Here is a 26,453-nt window from a genome sequence, read left to right as displayed (position 1 = left end):
AGGTTCAGGTTAAGAAATACACACATTTGTCATGTGTCCAAAATCACAGAGGAAATGGTGCAGGTTTTCAAAGCCAGGCAAGATTTCGACCCATTTTTAAAAACGATTTTATAATGCACTGGCTCCCAATTCTTTGCGTCACTTGTTCTTCACAGAAAGTTTAGCAATATTGTCACACATCATTCAACGAACCACTTTCCCTCAACCGCTTGAATTAGTACATGTCCAAATTCTTCAAGACTAAGAGCCCCTGTATTTTCTAATAGAGGTCTACGTGGTTTGGGGATCCTTTCTACAGGTCCCAAGGCCGGCTTAGGTGCCTCTCCGTGCCTTCAAAACAACTGACACTCATCAGGCTCCCACAAGCCCATAAAGCTTATTGAAGACAGGCTTCTGTGCTGAATCCTAACCTTGTTTCTCACACCTGACACGGTGAATGCTCAGGAGATGTGTGTTGAGTGCACGCATAAACGAATGACCAGACCCGCCCGACCTCTAGTTCTTATCCAGGTTTGTGAGCCTGGGTGTCTCCTTTCAATTGTCGACGTCTCCACAAGATAATCAAGAATACACATCTAGCGAGTCTGCGCGTGAAAGGACCTTACAAAAGAGAGCAATCTAATATAAAACACTGAAGGGGCGCTATTCAAAAGCAACTACAAAGCTTCATTTATCAGGCCGGGGCTGGCGAGAATCTGGGCAGGGTGTGAAGGAGAATAAAGCCAGCCTCTGGGTTTCCTACCCTTCTGTAGGTGCCTTCTAGTCCAGGCGCCTTACTCGGCTAATTCAGTGAGTCCAGCCACCTAGAGTGGCAGCTGCTCTGGAACTACCACGTGCGCCCCAGCCTCTCGGCACTTTCCGCTTCCGCAGGATACGCTTTGCTACCGGAAGTGACGAAAGCTGGGTGGGCTAAAGAGAAAGCTGGGCATTTTCTTCCTTTCCACGCGGTAGACGAAAGCGGTAGGCCTGTTCTGCTTGTCCTGAGTGATGCCGGGGAAACTTCTTAGTGAAGCGGATTTGGAGTCGGACACGGCCATGGCGAAAGTGGAGATGCCGCGAAAGCGAAATGAGAAGGTACCGCCGGGGGCCGAGAGACTTGGGGCAAGACAGGACGCGGAGGGGGGGGCGGCCGCTAAGAGGAGGGGCCCGGGCTGGGGGCGCGTGGCGCGCCGCGCGAACCCGGCTTGTCCCGAGACCCGCGTGAGTTTCGGCCAAGGGGCGTCCGGGGGTGGTCGGTGCTCTCCGCGGGCGGTGGGCGCGCTGCCCAGAGGTCCGGGCGGATCGGAACTGGAGAGCGGGCCGGGTGTCCCACGTGGTCCCTGAGTCTGGGCGTCCCGCACCCGGTGCACAGAGTAGGACGGTCATGGTTAGGCCCCACGTTTTGGCCCAGACTCAGACATACCGGCTTTCGACTAAACTGGCGAGACCATAAAGCCATCCGCACACGTGGGCGGCGTCCGCGGTGACATTTTTTTTACCCTAGTAGTGGGAGTACAGTTTTCTGGGAAGCGACCCTTAGACGATAAAGTAGTTCAGTTGCTCTTAAGGTTTATTGGCCATATTTCCCGTGGAAATGTAGACATGTTGTGGTGATAACTGCGCACCATATTTTTTATATAGGCCGCCAGTGTGCGGAAGTCTTAAGTTACCTCGATAGCTGTCTGCCTCCTTGCTGTTACTTCCTTAGATAGCGATTTAACTTGTGACTGAGTCTGTTCTGAGATAAGGTCAGTGAGAACAAAGATTGTCCCAGAACTTGTGTTGTACGTGACTTAGAATTTTCTTTCCTTGCTGTTTCTGGCAAGGAATATTTTGCTGTTGTAGGAAGCCGAGGTAGCTCAGACTTGTCCCCACAGGTGGGGAGGAAGTGGTCTTGGTTTTACCTGCCTTGCATTAGTCAGCGTGTCCTGTTGTGAGATGCTGAAATTAGAAGGGACATGACCAACAAACTCCATTGTATTCCAAAGAAGACCCCCGGGATTGGAAATCCACTGATTGGTGGAACCAAGGGATGAAAGAATTGAAGTCTTGGGATGGGGTGGACCAGATTGGTTTTCAGATGTCTGAAGGATGGGTCATATGGGAGAGATTATCGTTCATCCATGATTTAAGAGCAGAGGCCAGGCCTGAAGTTTCATGGAGGCAGACAGTAATAGTAGCTCAATGTAACAGTCCCCATACTTCAGGAATTGGCCTGAGGCTCTGCCACAGAGGTCTTAACAGAGGGTAAAACACGTTTTCAGTAATATTAAGTTTTCAGAAATATGAAAAATTGGAGAGGGTCAGACATTTCAAGTAGGAGCTGTAATCTGGTTTGGTTTTGAGGTTTCACCCATTCCATTTTCTTGTAACTTGTGCTCTTTGTTTTTCCCTGTAAATTAGGTACACCTTTTTTACACATGGGGTGATAGACTGTGGGTTTTTATAACTTTTTGGTTCATAACATGTCTTTATGTAAATTTATGTGCGTTTGTGAGATTAGCAAGGCAGGTATTATGAATTCCTATCTTACTTGTAGAGCAATTCTAGCAGAGAAAGAAATCTGCTTAACACCATCCGTCTGTGGGTATACATGGTCTTATTACTCTACCAGAATTAAGTTAAATTGTTCTTGATCACTTCCTATATAGTGTGTGTAGTTTACAATATGTTGGAGCATCCCATGAGCCACTCCAAGTCCCATATGAAAAATTGACTTTACAACTTGTTCGACCACCATGAATTGAATAGTTACCAAGAAGCGCGTTTTTTTCCAAGCTAATGAAGTTATTGATATATTCTTCTTTCCATATAGCCAAGAAATGGTATTAAAAAACATACCGTTTTATTTTTGCCTTATTTCAAGATGAAAGTACTCGTGTTGAAAAATGCCCCCAAATTGTATTCTTCATAATTATGTGATCTTGAACTAATGCAGAATCGATACATTATACAAATGTATCAATGTTTTGTTCATTGTTTGTATTGTCTTTATTAATTTTTTAGAAAGGTAAAAAAGAGAAGCCAAAATCTAGTAAGACTGAAGAGGCAGCAGAAGAAAAGGACGAAACGATTTCTCCCAAAGCTAAAAAGGTTAAAAAGAAAGCAGGGCCTTTTGAGGCTGACATGAGTTCTCCTAAATCCAAAAAGGCAAAAAAGAAAGAGGAGCCATCTCAACATGACATTATTTCTCCTAAGACCAAAAGTGCGAAAAAATCAAAGGAGCCCCATGAAAAGACAGTTGTTTCTCCTAAAACCAAAAAACTAATAAAAAATGAGGAGCCTTTTGAGAATGACTTGGGTGCGCCTAAGTCCAAGAAGATGAAGAAAGAAAAAGAAATGAATGGAGGAATTGGAGAGAAAAGCCCCAACCTGAAGAATGGGTTCCCTCATTCTGGACCTGACTCCGACTCCAAGGAAGCTGCCAGTGAAGAAAGTAACAGTGAGTTAGAGCAGGTAAAGTGGCATTTTAATATGTAGAATGTATCTTTCGATGTTGTTTCAGGTAAATAAGTACGTAATTATTAAATGAATTATTTAATAATGGGAGGAAATTTGATGTGTCAGCACTTCATGGGGGGGGGAGTCCCTTGAGCTGCAGGGTGAGACTTCATCTTAAAAACTGCAGTGTTAGAATGCCTCCTTTGCAACTGAGCAGATCTGTTTAAGTTTTGAGAAAGTCATCTCTCCACACATGGTCTGCTTATTTGCAAGTCAGAAATCAACAGGAGGGATCTGGTTATGCAAATATGCTCCAGTTTCCCTCCGAGGGGTTTCACCTAATAAATCATGATTAAGTGGAACCACTGAAAAGGTGTTTGCTTGATTGCATAAGTCTTTTTGTATAGGCCATAAACTAACTTGAGTTGAATAAGATACTTAAATGTCCCTTTGGAAGCTAATACTGCTATCTTTCAGAAACTCAGTCATCAAAGAAAAATCCTAAATCTAATAATTTTCTCTTTGCTCTAGGTCATGATCAGCATTTAAAAATTTTTCCTGATTATAAAAAATATATACAGCTTTTTAAAAATCTGATTATGATTGTATTATATGCAATATTGTAGTTTGCCTTTTCCTATCTTGCCTATATTTTTATATAGGCATTTTTCCCACTTTTAAATATTAAATATTTTAAATGGTTACATAATACATCATATAAATGTTTAGAAATTCACTTAATTATTCTTTTGTTGGGCATTCAGATTGTTTATAATCAAATAGTGCCAATGTGATCATTTTGTCATAAATGTTTGTTTCTTATTTTCTATGGATGTATATATGAAAGATGTTGCTATGGGAAGGGGTTAATAACCTGTTCAACAGTGTATTGTTCATTTGGAATGATTGTGGAAAAGTTCTTAGTCGAGATTGAATCTGCTTTCACTAGCTACACATGGTATATATGTGCTGTATATATTTGCTACAAACTTTTCTTTTGTTAGGGTTTTACCTATTACTATGATCTATTTCCATTTCAAATCTTGATTTACCTACCAAAGTTTTTGTGTCTTTTTGGTTGATTTAGAAGAGATGTTTCGGAATAGTTTTTCTCAGAAGGCTTTCTGTATTTAGCTTGTAGGGGTAAAGTTATTGATTTCTTTCTGTGGCCCTTTACTTGACAGGAAATAACTGTGGAGCAAAAAGAAGGAGCTTTCTCTAATTTTCCGATATCTGAAGAAACTATTAAACTTCTCAAAGGTAATGTTCTTGGAAATATTGAATAATGTTAGAACATATTATTTGGAAGCACTCCACTGTTTTTGTTGAGATGAACTGGCACATGTTCTTATTGGAGGATGATATAGGCGACCATATAATGAAGTAGATCTGTATATTTGGTATAGGACTAAACTAGTGATGGCCTTTGCTACCTCTTAAACGAGTGATTAAAATTTATTCAATACAATATGTATATTCAGAAGTGTAATGACTGATCGTGCTGGTGAAAGTAAACAATGGATACCATGTTGGTATTTTCTTTTTTACCTTCTTCCACTTCTTGAGGCATCTCTAGGTTAATGATACCAGCCTGACTCAGAACTCATCTTAGCATAGTGCCTGTGAACCAGGTAGGAAGTCACAGATGCCCAACTGAGGTGTTTTCTGAATCAGGTGTGGCAGTCAGACAGCAAAACACCTGATTTTCAGGCTTATACTGGCCTTTGGATGAGATTTTGTGACAAGGGGCTTAATCTCTTAAGATAAGTATTTACTATAATTTGGTGCTTTAAAGTTTATTGATATCTTTCATTGAAGCAGATTCTTGCCAGAATATATTTGAACTTGACTTTGTAGATGTGACCAGAATGTAGAATTCCATAATTCTGCAGGACCAGAAGCGTGGCTATGCTTTCATTCTCCAGTATGGCTGGGACTTTTAAGAATTGCAGTGTCAAATAACATGGTTCATTTGTTTACAGCCCGTGGGGTGACCTTCCTGTTTCCTATACAAGCAAAGACGTTTCACCACGTCTATAGTGGGAAGGACTTGATTGCACAGGCACGGACAGGAACTGGGAAGACATTCTCCTTTGCTATCCCTTTGGTTGAGAAACTTCAGGGAGAACTGCAAGACCGGAAGAGAGGCCGTGCCCCTCAGGTAAGTATCTTTAATGCAGTCCTTAGGGGTTCCAAGTCTGCACAGGAAGAGACATTGCTTGAGCATCATTTACATACCCTATTGTTTTTTATTGGGTTCTCCTTAAGGCCTTTCTCTGGTATTTATTGGAGATCTTATCTGAAGGTAAACCAGGATAATTCTTTTAAGACTGTTGACTACAAACCTTATATATTTAAATATTGTAATCTGCCCCCATGGTTGTGATCACCTGTATTATTAAAGCTCGCATATTTCTTTCAGACTCTTAGATGTCCCTGGGGCTCACAGGTTTGGTCAGGTTTTGCCTAAAATGGAGAAAGCATTTTTAATAGAGATGCCTGAATAGGAGGGGTATCAGAGGTGAAGAGGCCAGGCCCTGTGATCAGGATGGTGCTCATTGAGCTGATTTCTGGAGAAGCTGGCATTTGACAAACCTTAACCTCACTGAAATGCCTGTGTTGTCACCTTGGCTTTGGGTTCTTTCACCTAACTTCCTGGTCTCATCTCATTTATTGGCTTTCCAGTGTCCATGCTCCCTCCTAATTAATTGATTTGTTTACTGATGTATTAATCTACAGTTACAACAGCAGTAAACAAACGAATTATTCTAGCACCTGGAATAGTACCTGGCACATAGTGGATGTTCAGTAAATATCTGTTGGATGGTTATACTAAGTTCTTTTTTTTATTATTTATTTTTATTTATTATTTATTTTTTGGCTGCGTTGGGTCTTCGTTGCTGCACGCGGGCTTTCTTTAGTTGCAGTGAGCAGGGGCTACTCTTCGTTGTGGTGCATGAGCTTCTCATTTCGGTGGCTTCTCTTGTTGCGGAGCACGGGCTCCAGACACGCAGGTTTCAGTAGTTGTGGCATGCGGGCTCGGTAGTTGTGGCTCGCGGGCTCTAGAACGCAGGCTTGATTGTTGTGGCGCATGGGCTTAGTTCCTCCGCAGCATGTGGGATCTTCCCGGACCGGGACTCGAGCCCGTGTCCCCTGCATTGGCAGGCGGATTCTTAACCTCTGTGCCACCAGGGAAGCCCCTACAAAGTTGTTCTTAAATCATATTTGTTTCACGCTGTTAGCCTATTTGAGGACCTGTAGTGGTTGTGTCATGTGTCCTGTTAACTGCTGTAGGATTCAAAGCCCCTCACCACGTTGGCCCTGCCTTACTCTTCTGACTTCCATTCTACTTCAGATTCAGTGTAGTGCAGAGGTTCAGACTCTAGGTTTTGTAGCCTGGCTACCTGAATTTAAATCCAGGCTTGCCTTTTGGTTTTAGAGATCTGTTGTATGTTATTGTAGATATTATAATACAATTGTACAATGCAGTTGTAGGTAACTTCATTGTGAGAAATAAAAATAATGCATATTAAGCATTTATAGCTCCTGACACATAATAAAAGCTCAAATATTAGCTGATATTATCATCAGCAGTATTACTCCTTGCTCAAGTTGTTCTTTTCCTGGAATGCTGTTCCTTAGGTACTAGTAGCTCCATGAAACTTATCCCAATTCCTCCAGCTTGCTGTGTGCAACCATCCTAGAGCACCATAAATTTGAGTACCTGTTTCTCTTTTGATTGGTAAGATCACAAGCTTTTCTAGTGGGTAGATTTGTCAGAAACCATATTATATTTACTATTCTCCCACACCACAGTGTATTGCAACGCACATAATATATGTTTTGAAAATAATTATTAGGATAAGTTGAACCTCCTGGTGCATTCCAGATTTGTTAAGAAACAAATACTGCATAATACTTCGGATTCCATTATTAGTTTTTCCTTTTCAGGTACTGGTTCTTACACCCACAAGGGAGTTGGCAGGTCAAGTAAGCAGAGATTTCAGTGACATCACAAAAAAACTGGCAGTGGCTTGTTTTTACGGTGGAACTCCCTACGGAGGACAAAGTAAGTAAATCCAATGTGAGGGAAGGAAAATGCCATCTCCTGTTGGGTGCCCTGATTGGATTTCTTCTGACCTTGACGTCTGGCTTTACCTACCTGATCTAGTCATTTATGGTGGTTTTCTTTTGTCATTATTGTGTAAAGATGGTCAAGCACATGGTCCTGCATGATGATGTAACAAATCCTGTATGTGGTTATTAGGACTTTTGTATTATTTATCTGTGTTTATCTAAAGGCTGCAGTGGTACTTTACTGAGCCCAAGAGGACAGAGTCTAGGAACTAGAAAGTCAGAATTCAAGGTTATTTTTACCTGTCAGGGATCTTGGGTCTCTGCCTCTTTTTACTGTAGACAGGCTTTCTTTTTTCTGGTCCTGAGGGCCAAATCTTGTAGCCCCTGCTGTAGTATTCCATTACTTCCCAGTTCAAGACCTTGAAGCTTTATTTTGTAGATTAGATATGTAATTTGGGAAGGGATTTAAGCATTTTAGAAGTCTTAGCATTGGACAGATAAATGGGTAAAGAAGATGTGGATATATACAGTGGAATATTACTCAGCCATAAAAAAGAAAGAATGCCGTTTGCAGCAACATGGATGCAACTAGAGATTATCATACTAAGTGAAGTAAGACAGACAAAGACAAATATCACATGATATCACTTATATATGGAATCTTAAAAAATGATACAAATGAACTTATTTACAAAACAGAAACATACTCCCAGACATAGAAAACAAACTTATGGTTTCCAAAGGGGAAGGGTAGGGGGGTGAATAAATCAGGAGATTGGGATTAACATGTCCACACTACTATATATAAAATAGATAATCAACAAGGACCTACTATATAGCACAGGGAACTCTACTCAATACTCTATAATAACCTACATGGGAAAAGAATCTGAAAAAGAATAGATATATGTATATGTGTAACTGAATCACTTTGCTGTATACCTGATACTAAAACAACATTGTAAATCAACTATACTCCAATATAAAATAAAAATTAAAAAATAATATGAAAAGATAAAAATAGAAGTCTTAATATTGGCACAGAAAGCTTGTGATTGTCTCTTTTCAGCTTTGGTGGAACTAACATAGGCTTTGGCATCAGGACGGCCTGGGTGTGAATCTAAACTCTGCTCACAGAGTAACTGATTTTTCAGTTCAAGTTGCTTGATTTTTTTGCACTTTAGTTTGTTTATGTATAAAGTAGGGTTGCTAAACTCACCCTGCAGTGGTGTTGTGAGGATGAAACTGGGTAAGTAGAGTGCCTAGCAGTAGATCTCTTTTTTTTTTTATAAAGAACTTTTATTATAAAAACGTGTATATTATTTAAAAATGTAGCTCATGGTGCGTCAAAGTATTACTTGCTTTATTCTTGCCTTTTCTTGTTAAATCCAGTATGTGGTGAACAGGCTATTTCCTTTTTATTCTTAGGTTTTATAATAATATATAAAGTTACTATTCCATTTGTTCTTTCTGCTCCATATACTACATAGGTCTGGAAAAAATAATTTCTTTTTAACTTTTAACCGATTTCATTTCTTTTTATGGTAAGGAGCAGTAATTAGGTCCCCTGATTTAAATTGTTCTAATTTATACTTAAATTGTAATCCTTATACAAACAAACTTTTTTTTTTGCTCACAACTCTCTCTCTCTCTCACACACACACACACACACACACACACACACACACACACACACACACACACACACACACACACACACACACACACACACACTGTATTTTACTTTTACAAGCGATAAATAAACTGACACCAAGCATTGTAAATGTGACCACAACAAAAGCAACAGTGATTGCAATTACCAAACACGAAACACACTCACACTATGTCATAATATTGACATTCAGTCCAGGAATCCTCCCTAGCAGTAGGCTTCTTTACTGCAGTAGCAACCCAATAGAAAGTTGCATCATTACCATCTCATCCTAGTTATATTGAACTCCATTTTTCTGAACATCTCTGTACCTTCTTGGAATATTTGCCCTTCTATCTTGTCATTCTCCCTATACCTGCTTACCTTATAGAAAGTTCCCATTTCTTTTAAGATTCTTATTTTCACTTTGTGAAATCTTGATACCTTCCTCCAGCAAAGGAAATCATTTCTTTCCTGGTGCTACCATCCCCCATTGGTGCATTTTTCTGTTTTGTCATGTAATACACTGGACTGTCACTTCTTACATGTTTCCCCAGTAGGTCAAGGAGTGCCTCGAGCGTCTTTATCTTCAGTAGTTAACATATTACCTTGTATGTAGTTAATAAATATTTTAGAATAAAAATGTATCTAATTTGGTATCCCAGATTAATAAAAGGAATTAAAAATCCATAATATTTTATCATTGGGGTTCTTATAGTTGAACGCATGCGGAATGGGATTGATATCCTGGTTGGGACACCAGGTCGTATCAAAGACCACCTGCAGAATGGCAAGCTAGAGCTCACCAAACTTAAGCATGTTGTCCTGGATGAAGTTGACCAGATGTTGGACATGGGCTTTGCTGACCAAGTGGAAGAGATTTTATGTGTGGCATACAAGAAAGGTAAACTCCACATTCAAGAACTGGTATAAGGGATTGGAGGAAGGGTGGTGATTAACTATCTCCTGAAAGTTAAATGAAGCCTTAGAAAAGTTGGCAGGTGGCTTATTTTATTCAGGAAAACTTAAATTAAAAAAAATGTCCGGGACTCCCGTGGTGGTCCAGTGGTTAAGACTGTGCTTCCAATGCAGGGGACATGGGTTTGATCCCTGGTCGGGGAACTAAGATCCCATATGCCGCTCAGCGCAGACAAAAAAAATTTTTTTCCCCCATCAATTGCACATAATTACAATAGGGAAAATAAAAGAAACCAGCTTGGTATACTTTGCTTTTGGTTTATTTCTTCCCGATTTGCAGTATTGTGTGTATGTGTGTGTTAATTGTAATGTTACTGTACATATAAAACTCTGAACTGTTTGTGCCATGATTTAATCCATCTATATATTTTAAGTTTTACATAATATAAATCGGCTTGCAGACATTTTTATGTAGACAGCTTTCTTCAAACATCAGTATTTGGGGGCTTCTCTGGTGGTGCAGTGGTTAAGAATCCACCTGCCAATGCAGGGGACACGGGTTCGAGCCCTGGCTCAGGAAGAGCCCATATGCTGTGGAGCAGCTAAACCCGTGCGCCACAACTACTGATTCTGCGCTCTAGAGCTTGTGTGCCACAACTACTGAGCCCATGTGCCACAACTACTAAAGCCTGCGCACCTAGAGCCCGTACTCCACAAAAAGAGAAGCCACTGCAATGAGAAGCCCGCACACCACAACGAAGAGTAGCCCCTGCTCGCTGCAACCAGAGGAAGCCTGCACACAGCAACGAAGACCCAACGCAGCCAAAAATAGAAATAAAAAATAAATTTATAAAAAAACAAAAAAAAATAAGTATTTGGCATCAGTTCTTAAAGATAGATTTCCAGAATTGAAATGACTGAATTGAAAGGTATAAATAGTTCATGTTCTTCAATATACTTTGTCAGCTTACTCTCCAGAAGGGTTCTGTCAGTTACGCTGCCATTTGAAATATATGAAAATGCAATGGTATTCTAAGAGCAAACTAAAAAAAATTGGGGTTGGGGAGCTATTTTTAGTACCTGACCTCAAAGGATGAATAGACTAGAATTCTAACCTTAAAGTGTTGAGGAAATGCTAGGGAGTATAGATGACTATAAAATCTGTTCTGGAAATGCTAGGGAGTAGAGATGAATAGAAAATCTGTTCTGGTGTTTATTATAGATTATTTATTTAGTGATTTAAGTTGGTTGCTTACTGGGCTTGATTAATTGTTTTCCACTTAGTAGGTCTCATTATAAAGGACAGATTTCCCTCGTGGTTCATATAGGCCAATGGTTAGAAAGCAAAACAACTTGAAAGTACTCTGAGTATTTCAAGGATCCTTTACATAAATTATTTAGGCAGCATTTCTTTGTCCATTGGGTACTTCCCTGTTTTGCTGCTTTTTTTTTTTAAATTAATTAATTTATTTTTGGCTGTGTTGGGTCTTCGTTGCTGTGTGTGGGCTTTCTCTAGTTATGGCGAGCGGGGGCTACTTTTCATTGTGGTTCACGGCTTCTCATTGCAGTGGCTTCTCTTGTAGAGCACGGGCTCTAGGCACACGGGCTTCAGTAGTTGTGACATGTGGGCTCAGTAGTTGTGACTCGTGGGCTCTAGAGCACAGGCTCAGTAGTTGTGGTGCATGGGCTTGGTTGCTCCGCGGCATGTGGGATCTTCCCGGACCAGGGATCTGACCCATGTCCCCTGCATTGGCAGGCAGATTCTTAACCACTGCGCCACCAGGGAAGCCCGTGTCTTCCATTTCTGTGTCCTCGAGGCCTCGCTTGGCCTCAGGTGTTTTCTGTAGAATGCTGACGGACCCTGGAAGAATTGGGTGAGGTGAAATACTTTGCAGGCTTGTTTGACTTATTCATATTGACTTTTTTTTTTTCCCCGCAAAGATTCAGAAGACAATCCCCAAACATTGCTTTTTTCTGCAACTTGCCCTCATTGGGTTTATAATGTTGCTAAGAAATACATGAAATCTACATATGAACAAGTGGACCTGATTGGTAAAAAGACCCAGAAAACGGCAATAACTGTAGAGGTAAATGATTCATTCAGTTGCTGGCATTAGTAATAAATTGTATATAATTTTTTTTACCTGTTGGATAGTATTAAGACTGGCAAAAACAAACTTCTTTTCCAAATAAATACTAAATCCATGTCAAAAGCCATGTGAATTATATTTCTATTTGAATTGTATATGGTATCTGTGTTTTCTAAATTTCATCATCTGGTGGCCTGATTGCAGAATCTTTTGGAACCTAAATCTGTCTGAATTAGTAAGCAGAGTGACATTACACCTAGAGTTTATACACTAGAGGGCAGTAGAGAATCCTAGTGTTTATGTTGAAGCTGTTTTTATCTTAGGGTCTGGTACCTAGATGAATTCGTTGCACCCAAGGAATAGACCTGTACGGAAACTGACTACTGACTGCATTTTTAAGTGGATGAAAGGACAAAACATAGAGGCTTTTTTCCTGTCAGTTTTTTGGTTTCCTGTAGCAATCTAGGGAATGGTATTTCTTTTCCTACATTACCTGTATTAGGTCAGAAAATGGATAAAGAAGCCAGATGCTCTTTGGAGAAAGGGGAAGGGCTCTCTTCTTTAGTGGTTTAGTTTTTTCCTCTAAACAGTGGTGGCAGAAGTTTGCTCTAGTCAGGCTTAAACAATTGCCTCTAGTATCATTAGGGTTGAGCAGGTGATTTTAGATTCCAGCTAGGCTTTACTAAATAATCTTTTTTTCCTTCTTTCCTAAGCATCTGGCTATCAAGTGCCACTGGACTCAAAGGGCAGCAGTTATTGGGGACGTGATCCGAGTGTACAGTGGTTATCAAGGGCGCACTATCATCTTCTGTGAAACCAAGAAAGAAGCCCAGGAGTTGTCACAGAATGTGTCCATAAGGCAGGTTGGTCCATCCCCTCTCTTCCCTTTTAGGGAGAAAGCATCTTTCAATTAATAGAGTATACATCTTAGCGCTCATCTGATCTGCCCATCTCATCTCACAGATGAAGAAAGGGTAGCTCAAACCCAGCGTTACCCTGACAAAGTAGGTTTGATCACTCATGTTTGGTGTTCTTTATCTTGTAAGTATAGTTGGATACAGTTGATTTCATGGCCAAGGGTTGAAAATTTGAGGCTTGTCCATGTAAGGCACGTTTTCCCCTTTGTATTATTTTCAGCAGAAGTGTCACCAAAATATGAATGTCTTTATAGGCCTAATTGGTGATTTTAAAAGTCCCTGTATTGTAGGATCTGGTATTCTTAAATGAGCTTATTTCTTTGGCAGGATGCCCAGTCATTACACGGAGACATTCCACAGAAGCAAAGGGAAATCACCCTGAAGGGTTTTAGAAATGGTGATTTTGGAGTTTTGGTTGCAACCAATGTCGCTGCACGTGGGTTAGACATCCCCGAGGTTGATCTGGTTGTACAGAGTTCTCCACCAAAGGTAAGTGTTTTACACTTAGATTTTACTTTGTTGTTTCTTTTGGGTGCTAAAACAAATTGGAAGTTGTATCTCTTCCTTTCCCATGATTAGTAATAGCTTTCTCTTGGGTGTTATGTTGCTAAGGGTGATTTTAAAATGAACCTCTTGGGGCTTTCCTGGTGGCACGGTGGTTGAAAGTCCGCCTGCCAATGCAGGAGACGGGTTCGAGCCCCGGTCCGGGAGGATCCCATGTGCCATGGAACAACTGGGCCCGTGCGCCACAACTGCTGAGCCTATGAGCCACAACTGCTGAAGCCTGTGCGCCTGGAGCCCATGCTGTGCAACAAGAGAAGCCACAGCAATAAGCCTGCACACCACAGTGAAGAGTAGCCCCCACTTGCCGCAACTAGAGAAAACCCTGCGCAGCAATGGAGACCCAACGCAGCCAAAAATAAAATAAATGAATGAATGAATAAATTAAATAAATAAATAAATAGAATGAACCTCCTCAGAACTGACAGTTGAGGGGAAGTGCGGTGAGTGGCCAGAGGTTGGCAAGGTAGTTTCTGGTCAGAGGGAGTCCTGAAAGGCTGCATGGGTGGGGGTAGTACAATTTTGAACTGGACTTTGAAGATAGATAAGACTTAGATGGGGTGGTGGTAGGGTAGATAAATTTGTGAGCTAGAGGACAGAGAAGGGAGAAGAGGCCTGTAGTTAACAGCCTCTGTAGTTAAAACTGCTTGGGTTTGTATATGACAGGAACTGCCCAAAGAGAGCCCTGAAGCATAGTTTATATGGTGTGGACAATGCTTCACTTACATATAAGTTAGTCTGAAGGAACTTGTTCCCATCACTTCAAGCGTGAAGATCCTATTACCCCCAAATTTGGCAAATCCCTCAGGATTAATGTTCACAGTGATGGAAAAACACATTACTGCGAAGCCACTGTTTCTTGTAAAGAAAGTCCCGTACGTGTGTGCCATCGACTTGTTTAAATAGCCTGTGTACCTGTGCTGTCCAGTATGGTGGCCACAGCCACATGGGACTCTTCAGCACTTGAGAGGCAGCTCGTCTGAATTGACGTGTGTGCTGTAAGTATAAAATATACAGTGGAGTTCTAAAAATTTCAAACTTTCTATTATGCACAGTAGATTTTGAAGACTTGTGGAAAAAGAACGTGTAATATTTCATTGATAACTTGTTTTGTAGGGATAGCATACTGAAATGATAAACTTTTGGATATATTGGGTTAAATAATAATAAGGTTAACTTTTTTTAACTTTTTAGTGTGATTACTAGAAAGTTGCCTATTAAAATTACATATATGGTTCTGTTGGACAGTACTATTTAGATAATGCTTTTTGCAGATTTACTCACAGGATAAGGACCATTCTTCTAGAGGTTTTTAAAATGTTTTTATAGTTCTTTAATAAATAAATTAATTTTATTTTTGGCTGCGTTGGGTCTTCGTTGCTGCGCACAGGCTTTTCTCTAGTTGCGGCGAGCGGGGGCTACTCTTCCTTGCGGTGTGCAGGCTGCTCATTGCGGTGGTTTCTCATGTTGTGGAGCACAGGCTCTAGGTGCATGGGCTTCAGTAGTTGTGGCATGTGGGCTCAGTAGTTGTGGCTCGTGGGCTCTAGAGTGCAGGCTTAGTAGTTGTGGCGCACGTGCTTAGTTGCTCCGTGGCATGTGGGATGTTCCCGGACCAGAGCTCGAACCCGTGTCCCCTGCATTGGCAGGCGGATTCTTAAACACTGCACCACCAGGGAAGCCCCTACAGTTCTTTAAATTAAAGTGCTTGGGAGCCTCCCCCAACCCCGGTCTATAACCACCACACTTGCCTCTGCCTAGGCTACTCAGGTCTATGTCTCTCTTTGTTGTTCGCTGTCACTGACGTATTTTACTTCAATAGGATGTGGAGTCCTACATTCATCGTTCTGGACGAACAGGTAGAGCTGGAAGGACTGGGATTTGCGTCTGCTTTTATCAGCACAAGGAAGAATATCAGTTAGCCCAAGTGGAGCAAAAAGCGGTAAAACTATTTTCTAATCCTTCACTCAGCAAACGTTGAGTTTTAAAGTCAGTCTTTGGTCTCTTTATTCAGTTTTTATTAACTTGAAATTTTTATTTCTAGCACATGGCCATGACTGAAAGATTGTTGTTAGATATGTGTTTTATATGTTGTCCTATGATATACAGCCCATTTTAAATACTTTGCATTTGAAAACAGTGGTTTTGACTTCATACTTAAAATGACAAGAGGTCTTTTTTATGTTTGAGAGGTGGTTTTCAGTTTTCAGATACACTGTGAACGCACAAGAAATACTTAAGTGTAGATTTAGGGGGTTATAGGAATTGCTCGAAAACCAAAAAGATGAGAATATGTTAAAAGGATAAATTTTTAAATGGGAAAGAAGACATTGATTTTTTTTACAGAAGAATTTTGTAAGGAAATTCTTATGCTGGTACTTCCTCCTCTGGGAAGTGGAGTTTAATCTCCCAGCTTCACTGTCAGTGGACGGTACTTAGTGACTTGCTTACAAAGAGCGGAGTAGGGTCAGGGGGGAGGACTTTCCAGGGCAGAAGGCAGGCGAACACTACCTGGCCAGATGATCATGGTCAACATCAGTGATAAGCAGGTGCCCCTGGTATGCAACGAAACCAGTCATCTTCCCCCCAAATCCATAACTGCAGTCTAAAGATGTAAAAAACTGATGTTCACAAATTGAGGGACATTCTACAGAATACCTGACGAGCACACCTTAAAACTATCAAGGTCTTGAAAACCAAGGAAAGACAAATTACCACAGATTAGAGAAGACTAAGAAGACATGTTGACTAAATGTAATGTGGTGTCCTGGGTCGAATATCAATAGGAAAAGGATATTAGTAGAAAAACTAGTGAAATTCGAATGAACTCTGGGGTTCAGTTAATAGTAATGTAGCAATGTTGGTTTCTTAGCTGTGACAAATGTACCAAAGTAATAACAAAGTAATAGGTGCAGGTAGACAAGAACTCTATACTATCTTTGCAACTTTTCTATAAATTTAAAACCTTTCTAAGATAAAAAGTTTATCTTTTAAGTATGTAACAAATATGTTTGGTAAATATTAAAAAATTGGGGGAATACTAATCTCAGTGGAAACAGTTGATGGCCTCATTGTACATTAAGTTATCGTTCATTTTCTTATAGGGAATTAAATTTAAGAGAATAGGTGTTCCTTCTGCAACAGAGATAATAAAAGCTTCTAGCAAAGATGCCATCAGGTATGTTCCCAACCACTGCTGTGGTCTGTTTTAGTGCTTGCGCTATTTATTACATGTTTTTGTGTAGTAATGAGATTTAGCCTTTTAAAATTTATTTTATTTATTCATTGTTTTAAAAATTGATAATCTGCTTGTTAAAAAAATAGGCTGTGCTTAGAAAACAAAAACTCTTGTTTCTACTCATCCCTACCCAATCCTGTTCACCAGAGGAAACCACTATTAGTAGTTTGGTTTGTCTTGGGCATTTTAAGTAACTGTACCTTATATATCGTGTAGGAAAAAGTTATGGTAAATGTCTAGATGGTGAGGATTAGATTAAGAGTGTCGTTGGAGGTGCTGCTGGCATGGGGGCAAGAAAATTCTTTATTTTGTGCAATTGTCCTACAAGTTGAAGAATATTTATTTTTTATTGAACTATAGTGATTTACAATATTGTATTAGTTTCAGGTATATAGCAAAGTGATTCAGTTTTGTGTGTGTGTTTGTGTGTGTGTATAATTTTGCAGATTTCTTTTCCATTACAGGTTATTACAAGACATTGAACATAGTTCCCCATGCCATATAGCAAATCTTTGTTGTTTATTTATTTTATATATAGTAGTATGTATCTGTTAATTCCATACTCCTAATTTATTCCTTCTACCCCTCACTCCCCACCCCCAGCCTTCACCTTTGGTAACCATGTTTGTTTTCTATGTCTGTGTGTCTATTTCTGTTTTGTAAATAGGTTCATTTGCATTACTTTTTAGATTCCACATATAAGTGATATATGATATTTGTTTTTGTGTTGCTTACTTCATTTGTATGATCTCTGGGTCTGTCCATGTTGCTGCAAATGGCAATATTTCATTCTTTTTTATGGCTGAGTAAAATTCCATTGTATGTATGTACCACATCTTTATCCAGTCATCTGTTGCTGGACACTTAGGTTGCTTCCATTCTTGGCTATTGTCAGTAGTGCTGCTATGAACGTTAGGGTACGTGTATCTTTTTTTTTTTTTTTTTTTGCGGTACGTGGGCCTCTCACTGTTGTGGCCTCTCCCGTTGCGGAGCACAGGCTCCGGACGCGTAGGCTCAGTGGCCATGGCTCACGGGCCCAGCCACTCCATGGCATGTGGGATCTTCCCGGACCAGGGCACGAACCCGTGTCGCCTGCATCGGCAGGCGGACTCTCAACCACTGCGCCACCAGGGAAGCCCACGTGTATCTTTTTGAATTAGAGTTTTCTCCAGATATATGCCCAGCAGTGGGAACTATCATATGGTACTTCTATTTTTAGTTTTTTAAGGAACCTTTGTACTGTTTTCCACAGTGGCTGTACCAATTTACATTCCCACGAACAGTGTAGGAGGGTTCCCTTTTCTCCACACCCTCCCCAGCATTTATTGTTTATATAGACTTTTCGATGATGGCCCTTCTGACCACTGTGAGGTGATACCTCATTGTAGTTTTGATTTGCATTTCTCTAGTAATTGGCATTGTTGAGCATTTGTTCATGTGCCTATTGGCCATGCATATGTCTTCTTTGGAGGAGTGTCTGTTTAGGTGTTCTGCCCATTTTTTGATTTGCAAGGATGTTTAGCTGTTTAGCATCCCTGGTTGTGCAGTGTATTCCTGGGGGGTGAGTGACGTTGGTATTATGGAGACCAATAAGGTTCCGACTGTTTTCCAAATGTTTCCAGGTGGTGAGCTACATCCTCTGCTTCAGAACCAGAGTCTGAGCAACATTTTTAGAGTGCTTTCCACAATTACTATTATAAATATGTGAGATGCTTATTTAAAAAATAGACAGGGAGGGTTCATGATCAAAAGAAATGCTAATAAGTATTATACACTGCATCAAAATGATGTTAGACGTATGCAAGATTTGGTTTCAAAGATATTGATTTATCTTGAGATGATGTTGTCCTGAAAATGAAATCTGTCCACTTTTGTCCTTTCTCCTAACAAATATATTCTCAAACCACAGGCTTTTGGATTCTGTGCCTCCCACTGCGATTGTTCACTTCAAGCAGTCAGCCGAGAAGCTGATCGAGGAGAAGGGAGCCGTGGAAGCCCTGGCAGCAGCCCTGGCCCATATTTCAGGTGCCACGTCAGTCAACCAGCGCTCGTTGATCAACTCAGATGTGGTAAGGGTCCCTGTCAAATTCCTGACACTTCACAATTTAGAGTTTGAGCAGGATTCAAAAGTGTTCCATTGAAACTTCCAGTTGTTTTAACTTTTTCATGAAGGTTGAGATATATATGTAAAAACACAAATCCGTAGGGACAGAAAGTAGATTAGTGGTTGCAGTGTCTCCTCAGAGGAGGGAATGGCAGTGACTGCTAACGGGAGTGTGGGTTTTTGTATTTGTTGGGGGGGGTGTGGATAATGACATGTTCTGGAATTTGAGATAGTGGTGATGATTGCAAATCTTGTGAATATACTAAAAACCCCTGAACTGTATACATTAAAATGGCAAATTTTATGGTATGTGAATTATATGTCAAGTTTTTTCATCCTAAAAAACCCAATCATGTGGACACATAAGTGCATATGATACATTTAGCCAGCATACCTAGAAAGTTAAGAAGGTGATGCTTTTCTTTTTTTTTTTTTAAGTTGAAATCTTTGAGATAATTGTAGGTTCACATAAAGTTTTAAGAGTTAATACGGAGATATTCCTTGTACACTTTGCCAGTTTCCCCCAGTGGTGACATTTTGCAAAAGTGTACTATCACAGTATGGATACCAACACTAGCAGTCCACCAATCTTATTCAGAGTTCCCCAGTTTTACTTGTACTAAAATGGTGGGGTGGGAGGGGTATGCTTTTAGGAAGAGCTTTCCTATAAATATTTCAGAAACATGAGGACAAGTGCTTATCACTTACGTTTGTTTCTGGGACTTTAATTTTGTTCCCCTTCCTTCCATAGGGTTTTGTGACCATGATCTTGCAGTGCTCAATAGAAATGCCAAATATTAGTTATGCTTGGAAAGAACTTAAAGAGCAACTGGGTGAGGATATTGATTCCAAAGTGAAGGGAATGGTCTTTCTCAAAGGAAAGCAGGTAAGGCTGGGGCTTCTTCTGTGACTTTGCCTTGGTTCGTTAGCTTCATGCTGGCAATAAAACACTGTACAGTAGCTTCTCCCTGTTCTATGGGGATGCTGCGTGTTTTCACTCTGTATATAGTCTTCTCTGGGCATTGTCATCCATGACCCTCAGTTACCACTTAGTCATTGACAGCTACCCTCTGTGTATCTCTAACGTGAACCATCTGCATGAAGTGCCAGACTTGAAGATCCAGCTGCTTCCCTGACATCTCCACCCAGATTGGGTTTATTAAGCACCTTAATACAAACTTACTCAAAATTGAATTCAGAATTTAAAATCTTGCCTTCCAAGCCTGGTGTTCTTTCTTCTGACTCCTGTTCTCAGTTAATGGCATAGACTAGCACAGCAATTCTCAAACATTTTGGTCTTATGACCTCTTTACATTCTTAACAAATGTTGGGGATAGCAAAAAGCTTTTGTTTAGATGGGTTATATCTATTGATATTTAGAGTATTAGAAATAAAGACTGAAATTCTAATAAAGCGTAAGAATATCATTTTCTGTTAGTCATCTGAGCAATATCACGTGTAATGTAGTGTCTGGTAAACTCCTCTCTACCCTTAATGAGAGTGAAAAGGACAGAAGAGGCCCGTGTACCGCAAAAAAAAAAAAATTTGACTTTGTGGACCCCCCCCGCCAAAAAAAAAAATCGCAGGGTTCCAGGGGTGCATGGACTATACTTGGAGAACTACTGGCTTGTGAACCATATCAGGTTTATCTTCAACTCATTGCTTGTCTGACCATGTTTTTCACCTCCTTAAGCAACTCCACATAATCTATGGGATAAAGTCCCAACTTTCACATGGAGCTTCTTCACGAGCTGGCTTCTGTCCTCCTTACCAACTTCATCTGTCTCCTCACCACCAATGCCCTCCACTCCCAACAATGCCAAGTACATCTTGCTTTCTTTCATCCTTATGCTCAATCCACTGTTTATATAGTATTTCTTATCTCCATGGTATCCTTTATGACTTGGTCTTAAGTCTTTTTGGAGCTTCCCCTGGCCTCTACGTATACTTCACAGTTCTTAAGGCATAGCTTTATTCATGTAAATTTTGCCTTGCTGTGCTTGCTTACTGACTGAGAGCCTCAAGAACACGGTGGCTGAGTCAAGGGCCAAAACTGTTTTCTAGACGTCTCTGTACTGCAATGAGTGCCTGGTATTGAGTACTTAGTAAATATGTGAGTGAAGATTCCCACAAATGGCATTAGTACCTGATGCTACCTGTGGTTATAATTGGGTAAATTGTTGGGTGGAAGGGATGTTCCTCAAAGTGTTGTAATTAAAGACAGCCAGGGGAGAGGAGTGCCTGTGTCAGTTGCGGGGGGAGTTTGATTATTTTGTGGACGCCAAGAAACAGGATTTTTTTATTTTTTATTTTTTGTCTGCACCCCGCAACTTGCAGGATCTTAGTTCCCCAACCAGATATTGCGGACTTCATTGGAGACGATGGCACTGCTTGTTATCAAAGCTAGTGTCCTGTAAAGTATTTAATTTTTTTGTTTGTTTGTTTTGTTTTTGTTTTTTTGTGATACGCGGACCTCTCACTGTTGTGGCCTCTCCCGTTGCGGAGCACAGGCTCCGGACGCACAGGCTCAGCGGCCATGGCTCACGGGCCCAGCGGGTCCGCGACATGTGGGATCTTCCCGGATCGGGGCACGAACCCGTGTCCCCTGCATCGGCAGGCGGATGCTCAACCACTGCACCACCAGGGAAGCCCAGTATTTAATTTTTAAACTCTTTTCATAGGCGGCTGAATTATAAACATAGAAAACAATACAAGATCATTTATTTTTCTGCTTTTAGTTAGGTCATCCTTACTAGTTCAGTCTTTCTGATGGAAGGCAGTGTATTTTAATGTTTTTAAACCATAGGTTTTATTTAAGAGCCATACTGACCAGATTTTTAAAAGCTGCTCTTACCAGCTGCGGGGCCTTCGACAAGTGAGTTAGCCTCTCCAAGCCTCTGTTTCCTCAGCTATAAAATGTAGCTAATAGCTCTGTGAGGATTAGCACAGTGTGAAAGCCAAGAATGATCTCTAGTCGGTTCCAAGTAGTTTTGAGTCCTTTTTTTAAATATCCCTGGCTTTTTATTATTGTGCTTTGGGGAGGTATTATGTGTTGGGGCTTGGTCTAAAGTTTATCTAAAATGGATACCTGGTTTGTTTGGGTTGTTTCTTTTACATAATACCTGGTCTTTGGGAGTATCATTTAAGGTGCATTTTATAATTCTTGTCAAAGTGTGGATTAACTGGCATTTGTTTTGATTTCTAGGGTGTTTGCTTTGATATCCCTACTGCATCAGTAACAGAAGTACAGGTATTCTCTTCTCTTAGATTTTGAAGTTAACATATCTAAACGGTAAAATATTTATTATTTAAAATATAGAATAATAGAAAGGGAAACAATCTCTAGTCCCTTTACTAAAAATAACTAAGAATTATATTTTAGTATTTTTTTTCTCCTACCCTCTTTATACTAATATTTTTCTTATTCAGCCTGCCTGTTTTCCTTTTGTCCTTTCTACAGCATTGTGAACAATATCCAGCTTTTTTCACAAACCCCGTGTATGTTACACGGGGTTTATATAGACTTTGCTATATCTTTATTCCGTACTGCTGTGAGAAATGTGTTTGCAAGTAGTATATTTATATGTTTACTACCTGACAGCTGTGGATACCCTGTAGTAATTGAATTGAATAAATGATGAGGGTATATCTCATAGTGAAACTTATTTTATTTTTGACCAGTGATCTTTTAAGCACTTAGGTTATCAATCAAGTTTTTCTTTAGAAAAAGGGAAAAAATGTTATCTTTCTCATGCCTTTTTAAACCAAATTCAGTAAAAATCAGAGCAGGTAAAAACGAAACCATCTCTCAACAGGAAAAATGGCATGATTCACGGCGCTGGCAGCTTTCTGTGGCCACAGAGCAACCAGAGCTAGAAGGACCACGGGAAGGATATCGAAGCTTCAGGGGACAGCGGGAAGGAAACAGAAGCTTCAGGGGACAGCGGGAAGGCAATCGAGGTCTCAGGGGACAGCGGGAAAGAAATAGAAGCTTCAGAGGACAGCGATCAGGAGGTGGCAACAAAAGTAACAGATTCCAAAACAAAGGCCAGAAGCGGAATTTTAGTAAAGCATTCGGACAGTAATTTGAGGTAGAGGATTTATGTGGCAAAAACAGAACTATGTTCAGCAACAGGAAACTGAACATTATTTTTCATAACAAAGTATATTGTATTTCCTTCCTGACCACTTGCCCAGTCCCCATCTCTTTAAGAGAGACAGGCTTCATCTAAATTATTTCATCTGATCATTGTCATTTATAACTTTGTTGCTACTTCTGTTTCGGGTATTCCTTTGGAAAAGGTGTGTGAATTCAGTACATATTCTAATGCAGTGTCTATAGATTACAAGATAGAAGCAAGCATGTATCTGCTGATACTTGTGAAGTTGACCTGTCTTTATACTTAGAGGTGTCTCTTAATAGTGTCCTTCCTAAATACCATGGGAGAACGCAACAGTTTCTGGAGAAGCACTTTGAGCACTCAAGGCTTTGTTCTGTAATTGGTATTCCTCAGCCACTTGTCTAACATTTACTCCTATGGTCCTATAATGTATCTTCTGAGAATTAACACTGAGCAATGTTTTGAAGCAAGATTCAGTCTCAGCTGGGATGTAACACAGTTAATGCCAGCATATGCTCTAGATTTGGAGGTGGTGATACATTTGATAGGCGCTAGTATATAGATTAGCCATTGTTATGTGCATTTTGATACATTATTAGCTTCTCAATATAAGGTGATTCATGCTTCAGTGAATTCTTCACAGATTTTTAAAAAATATATATGTACATATAGAAGTATTTTACTAGAAAGCAAGTATCCTTAAGGAATTCCAAGTGTATAGCATGGCCCAGTAACTTTCTTCATAAGTAAGGAGACAGGATAAATGGTGCTTGATGATAACATAGTCCACTTCCTATTGGAAGATTAACATTATTTACTAAGGAGAAACTAAAGGAGTAGGGGGCAGAGATTTGCATGGCTGAAGAGTCAAAAAAACCCCACTGAAAATATATTCCACAAGGAAACGTGTATTGAGAGCAAAGAAAAGAACAAGTGAAGGTGTGGGATAAAGCATTCTCTTAATGGTGAAAACTTAATGAGTCATTAATGTTTCTAGAGTTTAACTTCTAACGGGCAAGCTGGGAATTTTAGGTAGAATGATCCAGTTTAGTTTCTCAAGGCCTAGTTCCTATAGCCACGTATAGGATCTCTTTCTTTTTATTAGACGGCTGCTACTCTGTTGATAGGTTGCAGCTACCTAGAGACTTCCTTTTAAGACAAACTCTATATGGTTATTTTTAAGTTGTTACTTTGAGGGAACTGAAGAACTTAATATAGCCCCTGGCCCGATATTGCTCTGAGGTCTCGAGTATTATTTTTCTGGGAAACCTTGTGCAGGAGCTTACGAGTAACATTGTCTTCTTGCCTTAATTCCTAGACATTCTGTACTGGGAATCTCAGGAAATAAACTATGACAGGAGGAGTTCAAATACATGGCCTGTCTTGTTTTCATTTAATTATTTTGAACAACTGAAATCTTTCTAGGCACTGGTTTCTCTGGCAGGGTCTTTATATTCAACTGGTTCTTAGTCACCTTTGCAGTAAGGGGCTCAGATAGCCAACTCAACTCCTTGATTCTTGAGGCAGCGTCCTTTTTCTATTTGGACTTCATTTCTGTCCTTGCATCCCGACTGGATGTTTCTCTGTTCTCAAATTTGCTTGGCTTTTGTTCCTTGATCCACTTGACAATTTTATCGCTTGACCTTCTCGTGGTTTCCCATCAAGCCAGAGGGAGTCATGGGGAGGTAGGTATTTGATGACCAACAACTCGTGCCTTGTGGATCATGTTTTATTAAATTCTGGTTTTGCTGAGATGCTGAGCATACTTAAATAACAACCAAAACATTTAAGTTTGGGTAAGAATGGGTTACTTTATCAAGTAGATTAAAAGAACAGTGTACCTGTCCTTTAGGAAGAAATAATCAGGCATAAATCAAGAGTAAGGGGGAAGATTAATGGGAATTTCACTTTACACAACTTAGGACAACATGGCTGTTTTAGTAAATGAAGCTAAAGTTTCTCCTGGGTCCCAGAATTCAAACCATATTTATAAATGTATAATTCAGCTACTGTACGGTTTAAATGGGCTTGTTGTGCTAGCTTGGGAAATGTTAGCATTTTTACTATTTTCTACAGAGAAAATATTTTCCAATTTATGTATCAAACAACTCAGTGAACTTTTAAAATACCAATTTTTATGTTGGAACTATCTGTGCAGCAGTTTCTTTACAGTTATACATAAAGTGTTTTTACTGTAAAATTGAGTTAATGTATAAAAATACAGCTTTATGCCACAATAAAGTTAGTACTTACTATTTATGTTTTTGGTGACTTTTTCCCTAAAATTGAAGCTTGAAATTTTTGTTTTAAACATAATAAGTGATGGGTATAAAAATCCAAACATAGAAAAAACAAGCAAGTCACCACATATCCAACATATTTGTGAGCATCTCTTCCAGGAATTCGTTTACAAAACTGGAATCATTCCTTCAGTTTTGTGAATTGCTTTTCCCTCCGTATGTGCATCCTTTACTGTAAGTACAGATCTGTGCCTTTTTTTTTTTTTTTTAAGTTCCCCACCAGGCATCAGACCAGGGATCCAACTGGCGCCCCCTGCAGTGGAAATGCAGAGGCTTAACCACTGGACCACCAGGGAAGTCCCGTGCCACTTTTGATGACTGTGCCATCTCATAGTATCTCACAGTATGAGCATGTTATTTTACCTTTCATTATTATAAACAACCCTAAAATGAATGTCTTTGTGTAATCTTTGTGTATTTGTCTGATTGTCACTTGTAGGAGTGCAGGGTCAAAGTGAATGTATTTTAAATTTTGATGCAAGTTGATCTCCAAAGTAGTTCCAGTTTACGTTCCTACCCTAAAGCCTAGGAGAGAACCTGTTTCCCCACAGCACTAACATTAGGTGTTGGCTTCCTTTTGTCACTTTGCTAGGTGCAAACTAATACATCGTTTTCATTTGTGTCTTTTAATTGAACGAGGATTAACATCTTACATTTATTGGTCACTTGCATTTCTTGAAAAGATTTTATTTTGAAATAATTTAAGACTTACATAAATGTTGCAAAAATAGAACAGAAAGTTTGTGTATACTCTACACTGTTTCCACCAGTGTTAATGTTTTCCGTAATCATAGTACAATTATCAAAACGATATTAACATGAAGGGTGCCATCCTATAGATGCTTCTTTGAGCTTTTTTTTCTTAACAGTATATGCTGGAAATCACATCAGTTCATAGCAATCTTATTCTTTGTTTTACAACTGCATCATACTCCACTGTGTGGGTATACTATAGTTATTCAACCATTTTCTTATTATGTATGGGCACATAGGTTGTTTCCAATATTTTTCAATTACAAACATTGCTGCAGTGAGGAACCTTGTTATATATGTATTTAC

At 39.8% G+C, this 26,453-nt stretch overlaps 1 protein-coding gene across 1 annotated transcript; it reads left to right on the top strand.

Annotated features, from left to right (window-relative positions):
• Window positions 1-908: 908 nt before the first annotated feature.
• On the top strand, window positions 909-25,748 carry DDX21 (DExD-box helicase 21). Its single transcript, XM_082854514.1, has 15 exons — window positions 909-1,074; window positions 2,986-3,435; window positions 4,605-4,680; window positions 5,403-5,581; window positions 7,372-7,489; window positions 9,867-10,052; window positions 12,008-12,153; window positions 12,870-13,019; window positions 13,401-13,562; window positions 15,454-15,573; window positions 16,736-16,809; window positions 18,779-18,938; window positions 19,725-19,859; window positions 22,179-22,223; window positions 22,789-25,748. Exons 1-15 carry the CDS (start codon window positions 988-990, stop codon window positions 23,056-23,058), a joined length of 2,358 nt encoding a protein of 785 aa, XP_082710640.1. The 5' UTR covers window positions 909-987; the 3' UTR covers window positions 23,059-25,748.
• The last annotated feature ends 705 nt before the right edge of the window (window positions 25,749-26,453 follow it).

Source organism: Leucopleurus acutus, assembly GCF_964270905.1.
Source record: "Leucopleurus acutus genome assembly, chromosome: 14".
Classification (NCBI taxonomy): domain Eukaryota; kingdom Metazoa; phylum Chordata; class Mammalia; order Artiodactyla; family Delphinidae; genus Leucopleurus; species Leucopleurus acutus.
The sequence above is the reverse complement of the archived record's forward strand: the minus strand, read 5'-3'. Positions and strand labels throughout refer to the sequence as shown.